General features: G+C 48.0%; 1 protein-coding gene across 1 annotated transcript in view; it reads left to right on the top strand.

Annotated features, from left to right (window-relative positions):
- Positions 1-8,338: 8,338 nt before the first annotated feature.
- LOC308285284 (uncharacterized protein) overlaps positions 8,339-21,703 on the top strand; it is a gene marked incomplete at its 3' end in the record, with an annotated part of 28,053 nt that continues 14,688 nt past the window's right edge. Inside the window, exons 1-8 of the mRNA XM_080726000.1 lie at positions 8,339-8,463; positions 9,411-9,462; positions 9,560-9,621; positions 9,757-9,829; positions 10,178-10,265; positions 10,374-10,498; positions 11,247-11,330; positions 12,260-12,370. Coding sequence (XP_080582126.1) covers positions 10,376-10,498; positions 11,247-11,330; positions 12,260-12,370 — 318 coding nt within the window. The 5' untranslated portion in view covers positions 8,339-8,463; positions 9,411-9,462; positions 9,560-9,621; ... (1 more) ...; positions 10,178-10,265; positions 10,374-10,375. The remainder of the gene's footprint in view (positions 8,464-9,410; positions 9,463-9,559; positions 9,622-9,756; positions 9,830-10,177; positions 10,266-10,373; positions 10,499-11,246; positions 11,331-12,259; positions 12,371-21,703) is intronic.

Here is a 21,703-nt window from a genome sequence, read left to right on the forward strand (position 1 = left end):
ATACTCAACATTTCTAACATAAAACCTTGGTGTGCTCACTATGTCCGGGTTCACAATGGGCTGGCAAGTAGACTAATGTGTGTTGGTCTCAGAATAGTTTGATGCATCAGGCCTCAGCATCATCCTGACAGGTTTGTTGTTTGTTTTTTTATTCATCACAGACCAGACACACACAACGGTATACAGATGGACTTTTATGATGAAAACCATACAGTGCATAACGAATACAACACCACAGGTATCGGTGTTAACATTGTCATGTCTCAATTTGACTAAATTATCCAGTCAACTCTAAAAATAGAACAACTTTTTAACTTTTAATGGCCCATTCAAAAAACGCCCTCCCGACGTCATCACGTCAGGACGTGTCGACGGAAGCAAGGCCCCCCAAGAGGCGCTCGGTAAACGACACCGGGCTTCCCGCAAGGGCGGTGCCGTCCAATCTTCCTCTCTACACTCCCCTGGCAGACTGCTTTTCGCAATGGAAGCGGTGCAATCCAAAAGTGTTTTGAATCAGTATCTGAAAACCTTCAAATTCAAGATGCTGACTGCTGCCAGCCTGCTGCGTTCGGTGAGAGTGAACGACTGGTTCACCTCTCTGGATCTGAGAGACGCGTACACACATGTCTCCATCTATCCTCCTCACTGAAAATTCCTCAGGTTCGCCTTCGAGGGGAAAGTGTACGAGTACACAGTTCTCCCCTTCGGCCTGTCGCTGAGCTCCCGTGTCTTCGTTCTAGTGACCAAGACAGCGCTCGAACCACTACGGCGCCAGGGCATCAGGATTGCAAACTACCTGGACGAGTGGTTGATTTGCGCGAGCTCCGAGCAGGAGGCGGCGCGGCACACCAGGTTGGTCATGGACCACCTGCAGTCTCTGGGGTTTTGCGTCAATCTGGAGAAAAGTGCTCTCACACCCTCACAGAGATCCAACTTTCTGGGGACCATTCTGGACTCACAGTCTATGATCGCCCGTCCCTCGCAGGAGAGGATAGAGAAGTTTCTCTCCTGCGCAGCCCTCTTCCAGACGGGGAACTCGGTCCGTTACGAAAAGGTCATGGGCCTCATGGGCTTCATGGCCTCAGTCCTGCACCTGGTGCAGCTAGGACGTTTCCACATGAGACAGTTTCAAAGGTGGATGTTATCCCTTCGGATTCCGTCCACCGAGGGTCGCGCTCTGGTGCAGGTCCCTTTCAGGGCTGTGGAGGCGCTGCTACCCTGGCGGCGAGCCGACTTCCTGTCGGCCGGAGTCAGCATGGGAGAGGTGATTCACCGCAGGGTGATCACCTCGGACGCCAGCCTTTCAGGCTGGGGCGCGACCTTAGGAGGTCGCACAGCACGGGGCCTTTGGGGCCCGGAGATGCGACATTACCATATCAACTACCTGGAGTTGATGGCGGTGATGCTGGCCCTTTGTCACTTCGAACCCCTGATCCTAGGTTGGCACGTCCTCCTCAGGACGGACAACACCACTACGATGTGTTATGTCAACAAACAGGGGGGGCTGAGGTCCCGAGAGCTAGACAGGTTAGCTCGGGACCTGACACTTTGGTGCCATGGTCGACTTCAGTCGATCAGGTCTTCTCATGTTCCGGGCCTCCTGAACAGCGGAGCAGATCTGCTGTCCAGGGGGAACTCGGTCCGTTACGAAAAGGTCATGGGCCTCATGGGCTTCATGGCCTCAGTCCTGCACCTGGTGCAGCTAGGACGTTTCCACATGAGACAGTTTCAAAGGTGGATGTTATCCCTTCGGATTCCGTCCACCGAGGGTCGCGCTCTGGTGCAGGTCCCTTTCAGGGCTGTGGAGGCGCTGCTACCCTGGCGGCGAGCCGACTTCCTGTCGGCCGGAGTCAGCATGGGAGAGGTGATTCACCGCAGGGTGATCACCTCGGACGCCAGCCTTTCAGGCTGGGGCGCGACCTTAGGAGGTCGCACAGCACGGGGCCTTTGGGGCCCGGAGATGCGACATTACCATATCAACTACCTGGAGTTGATGGCGGTGATGCTGGCCCTTTGTCACTTCGAACCCCTGATCCTAGGTTGGCACGTCCTCCTCAGGACGGACAACACCACTACGATGTGTTATGTCAACAAACAGGGGGGGCTGAGGTCCCGAGAGCTAGACAGGTTAGCTCGGGACCTGACACTTTGGTGCCATGGTCGACTTCAGTCGATCAGGTCTTCTCATGTTCCGGGCCTCCTGAACAGCGGAGCAGATCTGCTGTCCAGGGGGGAACTCGGTCCGTTACGAAAAGGTCATGGGCCTCATGGGCTTCATGGCCTCAGTCCTGCACCTGGTGCAGCTAGGACGTTTCCACATGAGACAGTTTCAAAGGTGGATGTTATCCCTTCGGATTCCGTCCACCGAGGGTCGCGCTCTGGTGCAGGTCCCTTTCAGGGCTGTGGAGGCGCTGCTACCCTGGCGGCGAGCCGACTTCCTGTCGGCCGGAGTCAGCATGGGAGAGGTGATTCACCGCAGGGTGATCACCTCGGACGCCAGCCTTTCAGGCTGGGGCGCGACCTTAGGAGGTCGCACAGCACGGGGCCTTTGGGGCCCGGAGATGCGACATTACCATATCAACTACCTGGAGTTGATGGCGGTGATGCTGGCCCTTTGTCACTTCGAACCCCTGATCCTAGGTTGGCACGTCCTCCTCAGGACGGACAACACCACTACGATGTGTTATGTCAACAAACAGGGGGGGCTGAGGTCCCGAGAGCTAGACAGGTTAGCTCGGGACCTGACACTTTGGTGCCATGGTCGACTTCAGTCGATCAGGTCTTCTCATGTTCCGGGCCTCCTGAACAGCGGAGCAGATCTGCTGTCCAGGGGGGAACCACGTTACGAGAACTGGTCTCTCCGCCCTTCACCTTGGTGACTTTAAACCTGGGACAAGCCTTGAAGGTATCAAACCCTACTATGCACAAGACATGGTCTGTATTCATGCTCACAACTGAAGCTGAGGATGCCCAGGTCGTGGACAACATGCCAACAGATGACCTGTCACCTCCGGGCCCCCTCCCTCCGGCCTGGGCCCCCCTAGGAAAGATTTGGAGGGCGCAATTACACTGTCAGTTACGGTAGTGATGTCATTACGTTTCCACTGCGGAATCTTGTAATCTCATTGGGTCAAGATGGCCCACATGACATTTATCTCCTTCGCTATTCGCTCTCATACTAGGACATGGTTTTGTTTGCGGAAGAAGCTACAGTGCTGAGTGAACGCTATAGACTCGGAGTTTGAGTAAACATTAATTTATTGGAAACACATGGATTAACACATGGCGAGGACGAGGAGTTTGCGGGTCGGTATAAAGAGTTTCGACAATGCGGTGAGCACCTTATATATTGCATAATTGTACATGTTTGGAGCTGCGTTCGGTGAGAGTGAACGACTGGTTCACCTCTCTGGATCTGAGAGATGCGTACACACACGTCTCCATCTATCCTCCTCACCGAAAATTCCTCAGGTTCGCCTTCGAGGGGAAAGTGTACGAGTACACAGTTCTCCCCTTCGGCTTGTCGCTGAGCCCCCGTGTCTTCGTTCTAGTGACCAAGACAGCGCTCGAACCACTACGGCGCCAGGGCATCAGGATTGCAAACTACCTGGACGAGTGGTTGATTTGCGCGAGCTCCGAGCAGGAGGCGGCGCGGCACACCAGGTTGGTCATGGACCACCTGCAGTCTCTGGGGTTTTGCGTCAATCTGGAGAAAAGTGCTCTCACACCCTCACAGAGAACCAACTTTCTGGGGACCATTCTGGACTCACAGTCTATGATCGCCCGTCCCTCGCAGGAGAGGATAGAGAGGTTTCTCTCCTGCGCAGCCCTCTTCCAGACGGGGAACTCGGTCCGTTACGAAAAGGTCATGGGCCTCATGGGCTTCATGGCCTCAGTCCTGCACCTGGTGCAGCTAGGACGTTTCCACATGAGACAGTTTCAAAGGTGGATGTTATCCCTTCGGATTCCGTCCACCGAGGGTCGCGCTCTGGTGCAGGTCCCTTTCAGGGCTGTGGAGGCGCTGCTACCCTGGCGGCGAGCCGACTTCCTGTCGGCCGGAGTCAGCATGGGAGAGGTGATTCACCGCAGGGTGATCACCTCGGACGCCAGCCTTTCAGGCTGGGGCGCGACCTTAGGAGGTCGCACAGCACGGGGCCTTTGGGGCCCGGAGATGCGACATTACCATATCAACTACCTGGAGTTGATGGCGGTGATGCTGGCCCTTTGTCACTTCGAACCCCTGATCCTAGGTTGGCACGTCCTCCTCAGGACGGACAACACCACTACGATGTGTTATGTCAACAAACAGGGGGGGCTGAGGTCCCGAGAGCTAGACAGGTTAGCTCGGGACCTGACACTTTGGTGCCATGGTCGACTTCAGTGGATCAGGGCTTCTCATGTTCCGGGCCTCCTGAACAGCGGAGCAGATCTGCTGTCCAGGGGGGAACCACGTTACGAGAACTGGTCTCTCCGCCCTTCACCTTGGTGACTTTAAAACTGGGACAAGCCTTGAAGGTATCAAACCCTACTATGCACAAGACATGGTCTGTATTCATGCTCACAACTGAAGCTGAGGATGCCCAGGTCGTGGACAACATGCCAACAGATGACCTGTCACCTTCTTGGGTGACAGGTCAAAGAGGCCAAAATTGGAGTAATGTGACACCTTCTGCTGGACCTAGTTAACAGTCTTGCTGTAGTGCTTTGGATGAATTGATCTATGGAAGTTTTATTGGGGCAGGTGAGAACTGAGTTGCAATAGTCAAGGTGGGAGGACACAAAGGCATGGATAATCATTTCTAGGTCTGAATGAACAATCAACCAACCTAAGTTTCGCAATATTCCTAAGGTGGGAAAAGAAAACAGGTGCGTGTTACAGATTTTATGTGTGAATCGAGGTTCATGGCCTGAAAAAAATAATTGACCCCAAGGAAGGTCTGGAAGACTGATAAGCTTGGACCTGGCTCTGTAGGAACACACACAGCAACTAGAGATGGGTGGACAGCACTGAGGGCTGCTGGCAACACAATAGATGGAAGGTAGTTGGCTTGATGAAGCCTGGAATGAGGCACATATACCGTACTGTACGCTATTTGGTCCCACCACAATAAGGCTTATCCTTGAAGCAAAGCACAAGAAGAGGGCCAGACCCCCCAGTGCTCCAACGGCTCCACGGAGATAGGAGGTTGGAGCATTCTCTCCATGGCATCACTGCAGTGCACCTTAGGACACCTGAGGGACACAGGCTTCGTGCCCGTGTCCCTCCTACTGACCCCTGCTGACCCGCGTCAGGCATCAGGTCTTGACGTTGGGGGCCAATGGAGGGGGTTGTGTGTGTGTGTGTGTGTGTGTGTGTGTGTGTGTGTGTGTGTGTGTGTGTACTTACATTGAAAGTGAGTTTGGTCCACTTTCCGTCCACACAGATGTGGTCTTTGCTGCCCCCTGCTGGCGCGTATCCGTATCGTATCTCACTGGAGCGACAGGAAACACAGCGGCCTTTCTGGGCGATGTTGGGCTGGTTGAGAGGCTGCACCTACAATAGACACAGGAAACATCTTTTAAAAAAACATTACAAAAAATATATATATATTTTGGTTTAGAAAATATTATGTTTTGTGTCTGAGAGTGTAATAAAAGGGTGGTCTGTTGCTGAATAAATAATGGACCTTGGTATGAAAGGGGTTGAAAACCACTGATCTATAGTGTACTCTTTGTCTATTTTTTTAAGTAAGCTTGTAACACAGCAATCAATTTATGAACACTAGCTCCTACAAAGAGAGCAAAAGAGACTGAAGTGCTTGTCTGTCTTACAAGGTGATATGGGCACAATTGTGCCCCATTTTCCAGCCTATGTTCATTAAATAACTTTTGCTACAAGCTTAGTTTAGAAAAAAAAGCTATATTTTAAATGGGTTGTCGAAGATGGCATTACTATTATACAGTTGCGATCAAAAGTTTGTTGTTTGTTGTTCATTGTTTGTTGTAAAAAAGACGTTATTCAATGCAACATTTGCTAATTGTCTCTATTTTCATTTTTAGGTTTATGCAAAGAATGCAGTTTGGTGCACATGGGGCGGCCATGAACCGGCGGCTGGGTGCACAATGGACTCGCGCAGCGTGCACAGAGCGATCGACAATCAGGTAAACAATCTATGAATAAGCATTGGCAGTTGAATACATTAGTTATGGCAAAACTATGTCAGGCATTGTGTGGCAGGATCATGGGAATTTTAGGGTCAGTGTTTGTTAACCATGTCCTCACACAGATTGTCCAGGTACTTTTATCACATGCTCTTCATCTTGTAAGTTACTTTATCACTGTTTCCTATGTAGTGTTGGAACAGTGTTATATTATGTACTGAACACTTGGTCTATTTCTCTAAAACGGTAGTTTATGAAGAATGTTTGTCTAGAGTTTTCCTCTCTATGTAGTTCAGCATTTTGCTTATAGAGTTCTTTGTTTGTGTTTGGTAGGACTCAAACACTACTGAAGGTGCAGAGACAAAGTCATGGGGATCTACTCTACACGGCTGAGAAGAATGAAAATGGGGAGCCAGAGGTTGTCGGCATTAGGGATGGAGCCCGAAAACCGGGTCCATTACAAACCCGGTTCTGAATTTATCGAGACCCGAGTATCAATAAGCTTTTAATTGTCGAGCTTGTTATCGGGTAAGCGTCATAACGTCACGTCATGGACCGCTATAGGGGGCTGGGACGGGAGGTAGGCTACATTGCATCATTGATAGTTGTGTGCTTTGCAAGTGCGTGCCGTGGAACAATGGTTGATCTCGTGAAACACTAAAAAGTTTGGTTACATTTTAGAAAAGACAAGGGGAGAGCTAAATGCAATAGGCTATGCAGCACGGCCACGGTTACAAGCTCGGGAGGGAACACTTCGATAATGCGGAGGCACTAATTGTCCCTAGTGCATCACATAAGACCCACCCAAGAAGTGCTGTGCAATAACTTTGAATGTCTGCGACGAGTTGAAACAACGGCAGCGTCGGGCCATTGGCTGTTGCAGCAGCGCGACAACCGTTCTCTTCCACCCAAAGTAGCCTATATGGTGCTTGAAAATATGAATGATTCCATTGATAATAATCCGTTTGGGATACTCAAAATCCCCGCCGCAGAGTTATAATATCGCTCCGTGCAAATGACTCCGTCCAGACTCCGTCTAGCGTCGCCAGCGTGACTTCTCAGTCTACCGAAAATAGCAGATGTACAAGCTCACAACGCGGTGCGAGCAGACGCTGTGTGAGCTTGTTGATTTGGGTATTTTTTGTTGCGTGACACCGTCGTACTATGCGTTATAAATTACACTTTTAAAGAGACAGTACACATTTAGTTTCTTCAAATATTTTCCAAAAATAAAAAGGTTACTTGCCTTCTGTCTGTTAAGTTAAAGTACTGTATTTGAAGGCCCTAGTCAAATGTAGTGCAAATATAGATTTTTGTTGTTGCTTAAAACAAACAAAAAGATAATGGAAAAAAATAGATAGGCCTATGCATTACTGTAAAAAAAACATGGAAATGTTAGCCCATAGTTTATATTATATACCATACAATTTATAGTATAATTTTACAGTTGACTTTCAAAGAATTCTCCTAGTTCCCTCCCTCCCCAGTCCCTTTTCCCTCTTGGTGGCAGACAGAGCAGAGAGCAGCTCAGCAACCGTGTTAAGGAGAGAGGCAGTGTTAAGGTTTAAGGTAAGGTTATGAATCTTATTCTTATGTCCCAAAGTGTTTATTCTGGTGTTGTTATGTTAACTCTTATTCTGCCAGATGTTGTTATTTATTATTGGGTTTTGTGCCAGCAAAAGCACCTTACCTTTGCGATGATATAGACAAAGGTGTATTCTTTTTTTTTTTGAAATGTTCTCTTAAAGGGGAAGACCACCCATTTTCAATATTGAACTATGTCATTAATATACCTTAGAGGAGTTGTGTGGAAATAGAAAAAAAGTTCCCCCTCTTCTGTGTTGCCTAGAACTGGAAGATTGATTTTGGGGTTTGTATTGTAAAGTACAACTTGATGACATCACACATTGTACTTTACAATACAAACCCCAAAATAAATCCTCCAGTTCTAGGCAACACAGAAGAGGGGGAACGTTTTTTCTATTTCCACACAACTCCTCTAAGGTATATTAATGACATAGTTGAATATTGAAAATGGGTGGTCTTCCCCTTTAAAGAGTGTGCCGTGGCTCTACCAGCAGTAGGGGGCAGCCTCATGCAAGAATTAATGTGAAAATGGTCTCAGCTCGACGCTTGCTTGTCAAGGCTGTTCAAGGCTGATGAGTCGCTACAGAGCAATAGATCCAGAGAAAAACACATGGAACAGTGTTGTGACTCCATTGATGTTAACGTCCAGTTGGATTTTAAGAGTACTTTTATGGGAGCTGTTTCAACGGTAGACACCCGCGCGACACCTCAACAGGTTACAGACATCAAACCAAGGTACAAAAGAACGAGCCAAAGAACGTACAATTGGCATTATCGGGCCGTCAAAAATGGGGCGAACGGGAACGTTCAAAGCAGTATAAGAGTGATGCTAGCGAAGGCTAATTATCATGCTATCTCACACTGGTGGTGGTGGTGTTGTTATGCTAACGCAGGCTAGCCTACATGCTGCACTTCACCTGGTTTTATAGGATGATTAGTTTGTTATTTGGCCATGTTCAACCTCGACATGTTCATAGTCACTATTGTTGTAAAGTCGTAATGAAAACCTCTGTGGTTCCTAAAGACGTCCACCACTTATTTATATTAGCCAAAACCTCTTTTTAGAGTTAGGCTAAAATCCATAAGGGTCCATTTGGTTTCATTTGTACACTCTCAGAGTTAGGCTAAAATACATAAGGGTCCATTTGGTTCCATATACTCTCAGGGTCCATTTGGTTTCATTTGTACACTCTCAGAGTTGGGCTAAAACCCATAAGGGTCCACTTGGTTCCAAACTATCATTGTTGTAAAAAATCATTGTTAATGTAACTCTGGGAGTGTACAAATTAAACCAAATGAACCCATACGGGTCGATTTGGTTTCATTTGTGCACTCAGGCTACAGACCAATAACGGTCAATTTGGTTCCAATCTATCATTATATTGTAAAATCATTGTCAATGTAACTCTGAGAGTGTAAATGGAACCAAGGTCCATTTGTATGTTCAGAGTTACAGGCCCATTGGGTTCAAACTATCATTTAATGCAAATGCAAATAAAATAAGTTAGGGAGTCATTAATACTATTATTTTATGAACTGGCCCCTTGCATTTCTGTATCCCTGTAATAGCTATGTTATTTTGTTTGCACTGATATGTTGGTGACTATTCCATTATCTAACATGTTTCTGTTTCTGACTGTAGGCCTACATCTTGACAATTTTTCTTCCTGTAATTTTTCCAGAACCTCCTGACGGACCTGTGTTCAGCTCGGATCTGTCCTGCTTCCAATGCTGGTAATTGTACTCTTAATAAAATGAATATAAAATAAAATATAAATATATAAATAGTTTTATGTTACAGAATGACACTTGTTTCTTTCTTGTATTCCAGTCACGCAACCCCTGAGTCCTGGAAGACTCCTTTCTGGTCTCCAATCTGTCCTGCTTCAGCTGGTAAAAGCACTCTCTTAAGCATTATGTTATACTGTAGCTATTGAAAAGTAGCAGATCAACAAGCTCATAGCGAGTGCCACGCTATGAGTAAGTACAGATCGACAGTTGAATCGACATTATGTCTATTTGTTTCAGGCAAACAACCTGTAGTGACTCGAGTCGTGTCCTGAAGATTGTTTTTTATCACATCAAGGCTCATTTTCTTGTGGTGAGTACTTACTTCCCTAATCCCTAAACCTTAATTATGAAATGATCTACTTATTATAAATCAAATCCACATACTCAATATGGCCACGCTATTTTGCATATTATAGGTGAAATATATTTGTTGCTGTACATTGCTCTAATCACCAACACATGCACCAATACATGCTAAGGACTTGATGCATTACTGAGTTTCCCTACTTTAACATGACAATGATGTGATGAAGTATAAGTTGTGGAATTAATTTATTAAAATGATCAAATAATCAATATATGCAGAGATGCAAGGTTTCTGTCTGACATCAACCACATGTGTTGGATTCATTAATTTCAACATCCTGTTCTTTTTCAGTGACTGTTGCTGTGAACAAGTTGCCAGTGGTGATCCCATGATCAGCGAGTTCACAACAAGATGGGCAGCTCTCTTTGATGTGAAGGAGGTTAGTGTGACTGTGAACTAGGTGCTATGACAGCATACAGTATGTGACTTAATTGTGAATACCAATGAAAATTTTCTAAAAAAGTGCTGTGTGCTTGTGTGCTTTCAGATATGCCTCTGCAGTCAAAGTTCCTATCACAGCTGGACCTGTACTCTGAAAACCTGTTGACGCTGTTTGAAACCACCACTGGGCAGAAAGGAAGAAAACAGAAAGCCATGACAAACATGGACACAGTAAGTTCTCTTAACCTAACCCATTTAGACCTGAGGACATTTCTTTTTTGAAAAACATAGGTTTCTATGTCAAACTATTTCATGTCAAGCCACCGACCCCCATCTGAAAACATGATGTTCCAGGGACCGCACAGAAGCAAAGATTTGAGCTAAAAACATTTGCTCTGAAATAATTTATATTCAAAGATTTGTGCCAAATTTTCACGATAAAAAAAATAGCTCTGCTAAATGAAATGGCTCTACGAGCGAGCTTGTAGATCTGCTAAAGTAGAACATAATGCTTAAAACAAAGAAGAAGGAAGTATGCACACCGTTTTAAAAGCTCCCAAACAACTTTAATTATCAGAGTGGAAAAAAAACATATGGTTCAGCCTCTGTGGCCTTCATCAAGTATAAGCTTTTAAAATCTTGTGCAAACTTCCTCCTTTTTCAGTTTATTTTGTTTGTTTGAGCACCTGGAATTGGAATTGACTGGGATGTGTGTGTACTTCCTGACCATTACTGTATATGTATATAAACACTCAAATGTCTGCAGCATGTATCTCTGTATGTTTTATGTCACATTTCTTTTTTGTACAATTAAGCTCTGGTTCAGGGCCTGCGAGTCTGGACAATAATCTATCTACAGGTTCATGTGATGCATTGTGAGCTTGTACATTGACCATATTTAGAAAACCTGTTAACCTGCAAGCACCCCTTATGAATTTGACTTTTAAGTGTATGTTCTGTTCTGTCCCTTATCTTTCAGGATGACCCTGACGCAGGAAGGGACCGCATAAAGGACTGCATCTACCTCAACGAGGATCCTGCAGACCTTGTGCGGGAATTCATAGTAAGTGACTGACTGTACTGTGTATATCTTAGAGGAACCACTGGTGCATTTGTAATCTACCGATATTGCCAAGAGAAAACCTCTATAGGGTGTGCCAAATGTAGTTCTAAGAGTGGCCATTTCTTGGGTAAACACAGCCTTACACAGGTGTTCTGATTAGACTATAGCATTATTTCTATGCAATCAAACAATTGAAACACCTGTGTTTTGACCCAAGAAATGGCCACTAAGGACTACAATGACGTAGGCGCTGGCACACACTATAGAGAATATTTTTCCTCCGGTGAAAAACAATCGCTTTCTGCCCCCCCCAAAAAATGCATTTTATACATGTGGGGGGCTCAGAGTGCTTCCACTAAGGACAGTAGGCTTTCTAATCACACAAGTCGTGTTTGTATTGGTGAGTTGGTAAACCCTTCATGTGATATCCACAACAGAAGAGAGGCTGGTCGGGTGGTGGGGGATGAAGCTGATTTCTATAGCTCTACTGAAAGGCAGATTCATAGTAGTGGAGCTATGGACCAGAGCTACTTGTGACATAACCCATATTTAGACATAAGACTGATTATAAAAAATGCCTTCTAAATCCTTAAACACACACAAAATGTTGTTCAACTAAATAGTTTGCAGAGAAATTGGCTGAATTATTGCTTCAAATCCTATATTGATCATACTTTACACATAACATAGTTGTATACTGTAAATGTCAGACCCCAACAACCTAACAACACACTGTGAGGTTGTTGGTGTGAGACACGAACAGCCAAATAAAATCAGACTTTAGACTTGGATACTGGGTAAAAGCTCTAAAGTGATACAGCCTCAAAGCAGATTGCATCTCATTACTCACAGATGGAATTCACAAGCTAATATAACTTATATTAAGCTCATTATTGATCAACTAATGATGCCTTTTTGTGAACACTTAGGATGTGGAGGAGACGGTCAGTGAGGCTGCCATGGAGAAGACGACAATGGGGATCATCGTACTCAAAAACACCAGTGAGGACGATGTCAGAATTGTCCTTGAGGGAGTCACAGTGATACAAGACCTGGATAATGTGTCCGTTGCAACTGCCATGTTGTTGGGACTCATTTACGCCCTGAACCTGAGTTACACACAGTAACTCAAATGCACATTTGAGGTACTGCAGAACATTATAATGGAATTGGATGGACAGGTCCTCTCCCACAAAGCACAAAGCTTGAAGACCAACTAATCCAACAGTGAGTAGTTTTCTGTCATTTACTCGAAATGCACTCCTCTTGGGTTATCGCGCCTCCTAGCGTGCGATACAGAGCTACACATATGCTCCCGAATGACACAGTCGGAGGGTATGCCAGTCAAACGCCCCGCCCCACCCGTGGGCATAAGGCGCGAGACTGGCATGTGTACTTCCTCTTCCGTTCCTCTGCACGCATGAGATACGGACGTCTACACATGTTACTCTACGACAATTAATTAATTCTTCAAGTTACTCAGTATAAGACCAGTTCGAATTCAACTTTAGCCTTAGCGGTGAGTAGGACCATCACCCACGGGTTTCGTTCAACTTGGTCTGTTCTTCTCTGTTTTGTTCTTCGCTGTTTGCTGCTAACGATAACAAGCGGCTAGCCTAGGTTAGCTTAGCTTACCTTCGTCATGTCTAGCGAGGGTCTGTTTTCACCACCCCTCCCTCGACGCTGCGGGGATCCGGAGTGCAGCCGCTTTATCGCCGCTGAGGACCCGCATTCCATCTGCCTGGGCTGTCTGGAGCTACAACACGCTTGGCAAGGTTTCTACTTCCCAAACAGCTGCGTGTTCTGCGCGACGATGGACGCGGCCGTTCTTCACCAGCGTCTGCTGGTGGTCATGAACATGGACGCTGCAAGGCCCAAACAAAGCCACGTCGCTCGGGGAGCTCAGATGGAACACGGCGCTCAGATCCCCGCCACGCCAGGACAAAGAAGCGGGCCTGTTTCCAGCACCGCAGCAAGGTTTGTCCAGGCGGCTCCTAGTGTTTGCGAACCTATCCGCAGTAGCTTCTCTCCGATGTACACTATTTCTACCACAGCGCACAGTGGTGGAACCGGCATGTTCGGCTCTACCCCGCGCTTCTCCTTCACGCCCGGTCCTGGTTTGACCAGCACCGGGCCTCTCCAGGCCTCCGCCGCCCTGCAGGCTAGCCTCCAGGGACCACTCCAGGCGGGGCCATTGTCTCCGGTCGCCGCCGAGGCGGCCACCAGTGGGACTCCTCACCCCACCAACCCGTTCCTGATGACTCCAGCGGTCACCGCCCCCCCCTCTTTCCCCCCTCTCTTAACGTCCCAACAGAACGTGCCACGTAAAGTGCCTCGTGGCTCGGACGAGTTTGGCACCTCCGAGGAGGAGGAAGATGCCATGGAAGGAGAAGAGGAGGAAGATGAAGAGGAGGAGGAGGAGGACGGTTTGGTTCAAGAGGAGACAAGTGAGGACATTGTGATGCTAAGCCCCCGTCATGGCGGCACCCCTCGCACCTCACCCCAAGCCCCCCCCATCGCCCCTGCCAAGAAGGCAGCGGTGGATAAGGAGAAGGTGGGCGCCACAGCAGAATCCACCCCACAAGAACTGGACCTGCTGGCAGTGGTTGAGCTGGCGGTGGCCAAGATGGGCCTCACTATGCCAGTGGAGCCTCGCCCTGCGAGCTCAACGGAGATCAAGTTTGCGGGCAAGAGAGAGGTACAGACACCAGTCCCTCGCTCTCAGAAGCTACCCGCTACCCCGGGGCTCAAAGAAGCTCTCCATTCCACATGGAAAGAACACAGAGAGCCCGGGAAGATGGCTCTGTCAACCTCACTGGCGGATGAGGACAAGTTTGGCGTGGGCGGCCTTCCCCCTGTGGATGTCGCCACTAATCAGTTCTTCTGTGCCCAGTTTAAACCCACGGAATGCCCCTTCACTCAGGAGCCTGTGCCCAAGTTCAAGAACAAGGACGAGAACAAGGTCTCCAACATGGTAAAAAATGTTTATAAAGCTGCAGGGCTCTCTGTGAAAAGTTTAAACGTGGTGGGGCTGATGAATGGAGCCATGGCAGAGATGCTGCTCCAAAACAAGGACCGCCTCCCTCCTGAAGCCTATGCTGAATGGGATGCCATGCTACAGCTGGCAATAGTGAGCAACGTCCATGCCATCCAATGGGCTGGCAGAGGGATGGACGTCGCTGTCAGCATGGAGAGGTTCAGGTGGCTGCAGAAAGTCCCCTTCCAAGGCGACGAACCAAAGGCCAGCGAGAGGCGAGAGGAGCTGAGGGGCCTGGACACAGCCCCCAACAGTCTCTTCGAGGGAGCGTTACCCTTCCTCCGTGTCATCACCGACACCAATAAAGCCCAAAAAGAAGTGGTGGATGCTGTTTTGGGTAAACCTGATAAAGGGAAAGAACAGTCAGGTTACTCAGGACGCTCTTCCCGTAATAGGGAGAGATATCAGGGACCCCCCCGACAGGGCGGGAAACCCCATCGTTCTCCTAGAGCTCCGTCTTCCTCCTCGGGCACGAGCAGAAACAGAAGTCAGAGCAACCAGGGCTCCCAGCACCAGGAGATGCGCCCACCAGCTCGCCCTTCATACAGTGCAGCAGTGAGGGGGCGTGGGAGAGGGTCGAGAAAATGACACTTTGAGAAAGAGGGCCTTCTCACCCTCGGCGCACGGAGACAGGGTCATGGACGGCTCTCCAGCGCGCAAGCACAGTGCACTTTTGATCCTGCCACCCAGGGTGGAGGAATCCAATGTAAATGTGAATTTTGTTACTGTGCCAAATGTTTTCTCCCCAGTAAAGAATGTGTCTGCGAAACAAGGTCTCTTCTTTCACAATGCACACACAATGGAGAATCCCCAGTGGGGACATCCATATATAAAATATGCATGCCCAGTACCACAATCACAAACACAAACAGCCTTCAAGGAAACCCCCTTAAGGGGCATTTCCAATATAAAAGGTTTAATTGTTCCACAGCCTCAATCCTCCCTTCCGACACGAGAGGGCGCCAAAGCGCCAGTCAAGGTAAGAAGGTGGCAGAGAGGTCTTTCTTGTTTAGCTGTCCCAGCCAGAGCTGCGACAGCAGTATTAAACAGGGTTTTAGACAGGACGTGTTTACAAGAATGCGTTCCTTTTTACACTCCTCCTCTGCCTCCTGTCCCACCGTGCAACAAAGTGTTGTCGCCGGTGATAAAGGCATTAAACGTAAGGCCCTCGCGTCACAGCAAGACGGTGTCACGCTCAGTAGTAAGTCACGTGACTCAGTCTCGAGTCCCTTTGACTTCCGCGTTACCGGTGACGTCAGAGTCGTGTCCGGGGATGCACATACCGTGCATTCCTATCAATCACATTCCGTTAGGTCTGACGTCAGCTCCCATTCAGAATCCTTTGTCAAGGCATTTAACTCAATGGAAAGCATGCAAGCCGTGTCCCTGGGTGCTTCGCACCGTGAGGCAGGGATACAGGCTACAATTCTCAACCCAGCCTCCCTTGTCAGACAGAGTGATATTCACGCATGCAAAGGGGCAGGCCGCTTTGATTCTGAGGGAGGAGATTCACTCTTTATTGGGGAAAGGAGCGATCAGGGAGATTTCCACAGATCAGCTCGGTCTGGGGTTTTATTCTCATTATTTCGTTGTGCCAAAGAAAGGGGGGGGGCTGAGGCCCATTCTGGACCTAAAAGCCCTCAACAATTTTCTGGTAAAGTACAGTTTCAAAATGTTGACGAACGTAGCGCTATTGCGCTCGATCAGAATCAACGATTATTGGACGTCCCTCGATTTGAAGGACGCGTACCAGCATGTGGGAATTTACCCCCCACACAGAAAATTCCTGAGGTTCGGTTTCGAGGGGAAAGTGTACGAATACACTGTTCTCCCGTTCGGCCTCTCTCTGTCTCCCCGCGTGTTTGTCAAAGTGACACAAGCGGCTATAGCTCCCCTGCGGCAGCAGGGAATCCGACTTGCGACGTACCTGGACGATTGGTTAATAAGCGCAAGTTCAAGAGAGGAGGTGACACGTCTCACCAATGTGGTGATGTCGCAGTTAACCTCTCTGGGGTTCAACATAAACTTCAAAAAGAGTATGTTAACACCAGCTCAGCAGACCACCTTTTTGGGGATCTCGCTGGACTCAATAAATATGACGGCTCGACTCTCACAGGAGCGATTAGTCAAGATCGTGGCCTGCGCGAAATCTTTTCGCGTGGGCAGAGTGGTCACGTACAAGCGCTGCATGATTATGTCAGGGCTGATGGCCTCAACTATCCATCTACTCAGGCTGGGCAGGCTGTATATGAGGCCTTTTCAAAAGTGGATGTTGGCACTCAAAATCCACTCGACACAAGGTCGCCGCAAGGTCAAGGTGTCCCCAGGGTGTGTGTACACACTGAGACCGTGGGTGGACGTGACTCTTCTGTCCCAGGGGGTCAGTATGGGCGTGGTGGTGTCACGGAAAGTGATCACAACGGACGCCAGCCTCAGTGGTTGGGGCGCAACGCACGAGGGCCGTTCGGTGAGGGGAGTTTGGGACTCCGCTCTACAGAAGCGGCACATCAATTTCCTGGAATTAAAGGCAGTGTTTCTGGCGTTGAAACATTTTTTGCCTTTTGTGGAAGGGTGTCACGTGTTGATCAGGACGGACAACACGACGACCATGTGCTATATCAACAAGCAGGGGGGCCTCTCCTCCCCGGCTCTCAATCAGCTGGCGCGGGATCTGACGCTGTGGTGGGAACCACGTTTGGCGTCGATCAAGGCGTCGCACATTCCGGGGCTTCTGAACAGCGGAGCAGATCTGCTGTCCAGGGGGGAGCCCCTTTATGCAAATTGGTCCCTCCACCCGGGAGTGGTGAGACAGATTTGGAGCAGGTTCGGTCAGCCTCAAGTCGACTTGTTCGCGTCAGCAGAGAACGCGAAGTGTACACTTTTCTTCTCTGCGACGGGGCCAGCCCCACTGGGGCTGGATGCTCTGGCTCACGACTGGCCGAGGGAACTGCTGTACGCGTTTCCTCCGTTGGAACTGATCCCCCAGACTTTGGAGAGGGTCAGGCGGTTCGGCCTCAAACTATTGTTGGTGGCTCCGGGGTGGGGCGTGTGGAGGTCGGAGATATCTCCCCTCCTTTACGGCAACCCGTGGCCTCTGCCGCCAATCAGAGATCTGCTACGGCAGGCAGGGCAGGAGATCTTCCATCCCGACCCGGCGAAGCTAGACCTTCAGGTTTGGCCCGTGAAGGGGAGTCTTTGAGCGCTTTGGGTCTGACACCAGGGGCGGTTCAGACTATTCAAAGTGCTAGGGCTTCGTCCACGCGGTCGGCTTATGATAAGAGGTGGAGGATCTTTGAAGACTGGTGTGCGGAGCGTACGTCACCGGTGGTGGCGTTTGAGGCTCCGGTCCAGCTTGTTGTGAATTTCCTTCAGGAAAAGTTAGAAAGTGGTCTTGCCTTTTCTACCATTAAAGGTTACTTGGCGGCGCTGTCAGCGTGCCATGTGGGCTTTGAGGGTAAGACGGTGGGTAGGCACCGTCTGGTGGCTCGGTTTTTAGCGGGTGTGCACCAGCTTAAACCGGTTACTAGGTCCCTTTTCCCATCGTGGGATTTGGGTGTGGTGTTGGACGGGCTGTGCCGTCCACCGTTTGAGCCTCTGGAGGCGGCGAGCTTAAAGCTTTTGAGTTTTAAGACTAGTCTTTTGTTGGCTTTGTCTACAGCCAAAAGAGTCAGTGATCTACATGCGTTATCGGTGGACCCGGTGTGCATGAGATTCTGTGAGGATGGCAAGAAGGTTCTGCTAAAACCCCATTTGGCGTTTGTCCCAAAGAACCGTGTGATTATACATGAGCCAACCGAGTTGGTGGCTTTTCATCCTCCTCCGTTTTCTTCGGAGGAGGATAGGCGTCTACATTGTCTTTGTCCGGTAAGATCCTTGAGGATTTACTGTGAGAAGACGAGGGCTATTAGAGCGTCAAACCAACTGTTTGTCACTTTTAAAAGTGGTCCTAGACGGAAAGCGGTGGCTAAAGCTTCACTTTCAAGGTGGATTGTGCAGGCCATAAAGATGGCCTACACTTGTGCTAAAGTCCCGGTTCCTGAGGGCCTAAGGGCTCATGACACTAGGGGAATGTCGACCTCCTGGGCTCTAGCCAGGGGTGTCTCGATCCAAGAGATCTGTTCGGCGGCTAACTGGTCGACTCCGTCGACTTTTGTGGTTTTTTACCATTTGGACGTGGCTCCATCTTCATTGGCGCATTCGGTCCTGGGTGTTGCCGCCTCCTCTAGTTAAAGACTTTTTCCCCCTTTTTTATAGCTGAGACCAAGTCCCTTTGCTCTCGGTAAAAGGGGGAGACCCTGTTTCCTTATAAAACGGCTGCTAGTGGGCCTATTAGTGAATAGGCGGGCTCCAGCCTGTCAGGGTTTTATGAGGCGGACCTGGTCGGCCTATTAGTTCATGAGGCGGATTTCGGTCTGTCAGGGTCTTTCTACTTTCTTCCGCTCTCGAGTCCGGTGGGCTCGGGGCTCCGTGGGGGAGGGGCCACGCCGGGGGTGTGGTCTCCTGTCAGGCGGAGCGGGCGGATTTTGAGGGTGTGCGCTTCCGGGGGTTTATGTGACCCAAGAGGAGTGCATTTCGAGTAAATGACAGAAAACGAAAGGTTTCGTACGAAACCATGGTTTTCTTAGTTTAGGAGAAATGCACTCCTCAAACGCCCCTTCGCGCGCATGTTGCGTGCAGAGGAACGGTGTTGTTAAGAGGAAGTACACATGCCAGTCTCGCGCCTTATGCCCACGGGTGGGGCGGGGCGTTTGACTGGCATACCCTCCGACTGTGTCATTCGGGAGCATATGTGTAGCTCTGTATCGCACGCTAGGAGGCGCGATAACCCAAGAGGAGTGCATTTCTCCTAAACTAAGAAAACCATGGTTTCGTACGAAACCTTTCGTTCAACCCCCCCCCCCCCCCCCCCCCAGGATCATTTTGACCATGTCCTCACTGAACACACACACACACACACACACACGCGCGCGCACACACGCACACACACACACAGTCTGAAACACAAAAACAAGACCAGTTGTAATCACAAAAACTAAAATGTTTTGTACTGTATTTACAGTAAGAGTATTTTTTTTTCTCAAACAAATCTGACTATGGGACAGCGGGGAGATTTTTCATTGTAATGTGTTTACATAGGATGTACAGGCTAGTCCTTGCTTTGTAAGAGCATCTGCACTCTATGAAACTTAAAAGAAAAATGGTCAGACAATTGAATGTTAAATGTTGGATGTATTTTTGCCTGTATGCACATACATGTTTTGTTACTAGTTTTTTTAAATGTTTTATTTTTTATGTTTTTACAAAACATGTTTTATTGTTAATGTAATGCACTTCATTAGTGCACTTTGGTAAGCCCTGTTTTAAATGTGCTTTATATGTTTAAGTGCTTAATAAATAAAATTGACTTGAGTTGACTAATGTTCCCTGTATTAAGTTATTAATTATTATTATTATTATTAGTTATTAATGTCCACTGCATTAAGAAAATAACATTTATTTGCATGGATCAAATTGTCTTGGACTAATATGATCATATCATGTAGTTAGAATAATGACCATGACTGAATCACGTTGCCATAATGCGATTGAAACATGCCATAATGTGACTGAAACATGTACTAGCAACTTGAATGATGTTAGCTGAATCACGTTGCCCCAACGTGATTGGATCAGGTGCAACCATGATGAATCATGTTGCCATAATGTGACTGAAACATGCCATAATGTGATTGAAACATTTACTAGTAACTTGAATGGTGTTAGCTGAATCATGTTGCCCCAACATGATTGGATCAGGTGCGACCATGGCTGAATCACGTAGCCAAAAAGTAATTGAAACATGCCATAATGTGATTGAAACATTTACTAGTAACTTCAATTGCGTTAGCTGAATCACGCTGCCCCAACATGATTGGATCATGTGGAACCACTTTCCATGTTTGAATCACGTTATCTGAACGTTTTCTTTTTTTCAGTGTAGGGGGTCCGGGACCCCTAGGCGGTCCTCAGAGTTACAGCAGGGGGTCCTCCAAATCTTTGTGTGCTAGAAGCTTTTCTTCTCCTTTTTTATATTAACCACTTGAACCCTAGCGTCCATATTCTGAGAACTTTAGCCAAAAATAACCGATCTACAAGCTCACAACGCCTCGCAGTTGTAGATCTTCTGTTTTCGGCAAAGAGGTTTGGTGTAGGGGGGAAAAAGAGCAGACCAAGTACATAGTGAAAGGTCAAGTTTATTAAGTATTGACGGTTCAAGTGGTTAAATATCTGAAAACACAAATTGACATGAATCCAAAATACACTGACGATTGTGCTGTCAAACGATGAAACTATATGGAATCTATGAACCAGGTTGTGGGGGTCCCTGCTTCATCTCTTTCTCAAATAAGGGGTCCTTGGCCTGAAAACGTTGAAGACCCCTGCTCTACAGAGAACAGAAACAAGTTTGTCGAGACATGCAAGCTAGTGTCCTTCCTTTCGTAGCATCACAACGCCTCCTGCACGCCTTTCACCAACCCACACGGGGGCGCCCTCTATCCATCTTAATGAATACATTTTCAAACCAATGGATATGCGGCAATCGTGAATTCAACACGATCTGCTGTTAAGCAGTTTAACCAATTTGCTACGTACGTCTACACAAACGGTCAAATTAAAAAGATAAATTGCTTAGTGAAGGCTCACGGATGTCACCATAGGGTACGCCCCAGCAGAATGTCCCGTAATGATCGTATTATTTAACGAGGAGCATTTTAATCCAATCGGTCGTCGTTTCCTTAAAAAGGTATTAATGTATCTAAGTGCAGTACACCTCGCAACCGATGGGGTCGCATGGCTGAAAAACAACAGAAAATGGCGTCTGATCGGATTAAAATTATGTTTATTAAACAATACGAAAGATACGGGTAATTCTGCTTGAGCGTACCATATTGTGTCATCCGTGAGACTTCAGTAAGCACTTTATCTTTGAAATATGAACGTTTTTGTAGACGTACGCAGCAAATAGGTTTAACTGCTCAACACGAGACGAGGTTGAAGTGAATGTATTACTGTGCTTTATATAACATTGTCGAGTCTTTGTGTATCTTCAGTCAGATTGAAGGATCATCTAACTCTGATAATGAACCACAATCTACAGGCTACGCTTAACCGCCTCGCGTTGTGAGCTTGAAGAAGAGCAAAAAATAGAGTTTGGTCGCGTTTTATACAACGTTAGCCTGCAGCTAGCGCTAGCTAACGTTAGCGTTAGCCGTTAGCCGCTGTAAACTGCGTGTGAAGCTAACGATATAGCGTATCTCGCAGCTCGGTCACTAGTCTGTAGTATAACAAAGCCCCG

Source organism: Nannobrachium achirus (assembly GCF_963921795.1).
Source record: "Nannobrachium achirus genome assembly, chromosome: 5".
In the NCBI taxonomy this organism is placed as follows: Eukaryota; Metazoa; Chordata; class Actinopteri; order Myctophiformes; family Myctophidae; genus Nannobrachium; species Nannobrachium achirus.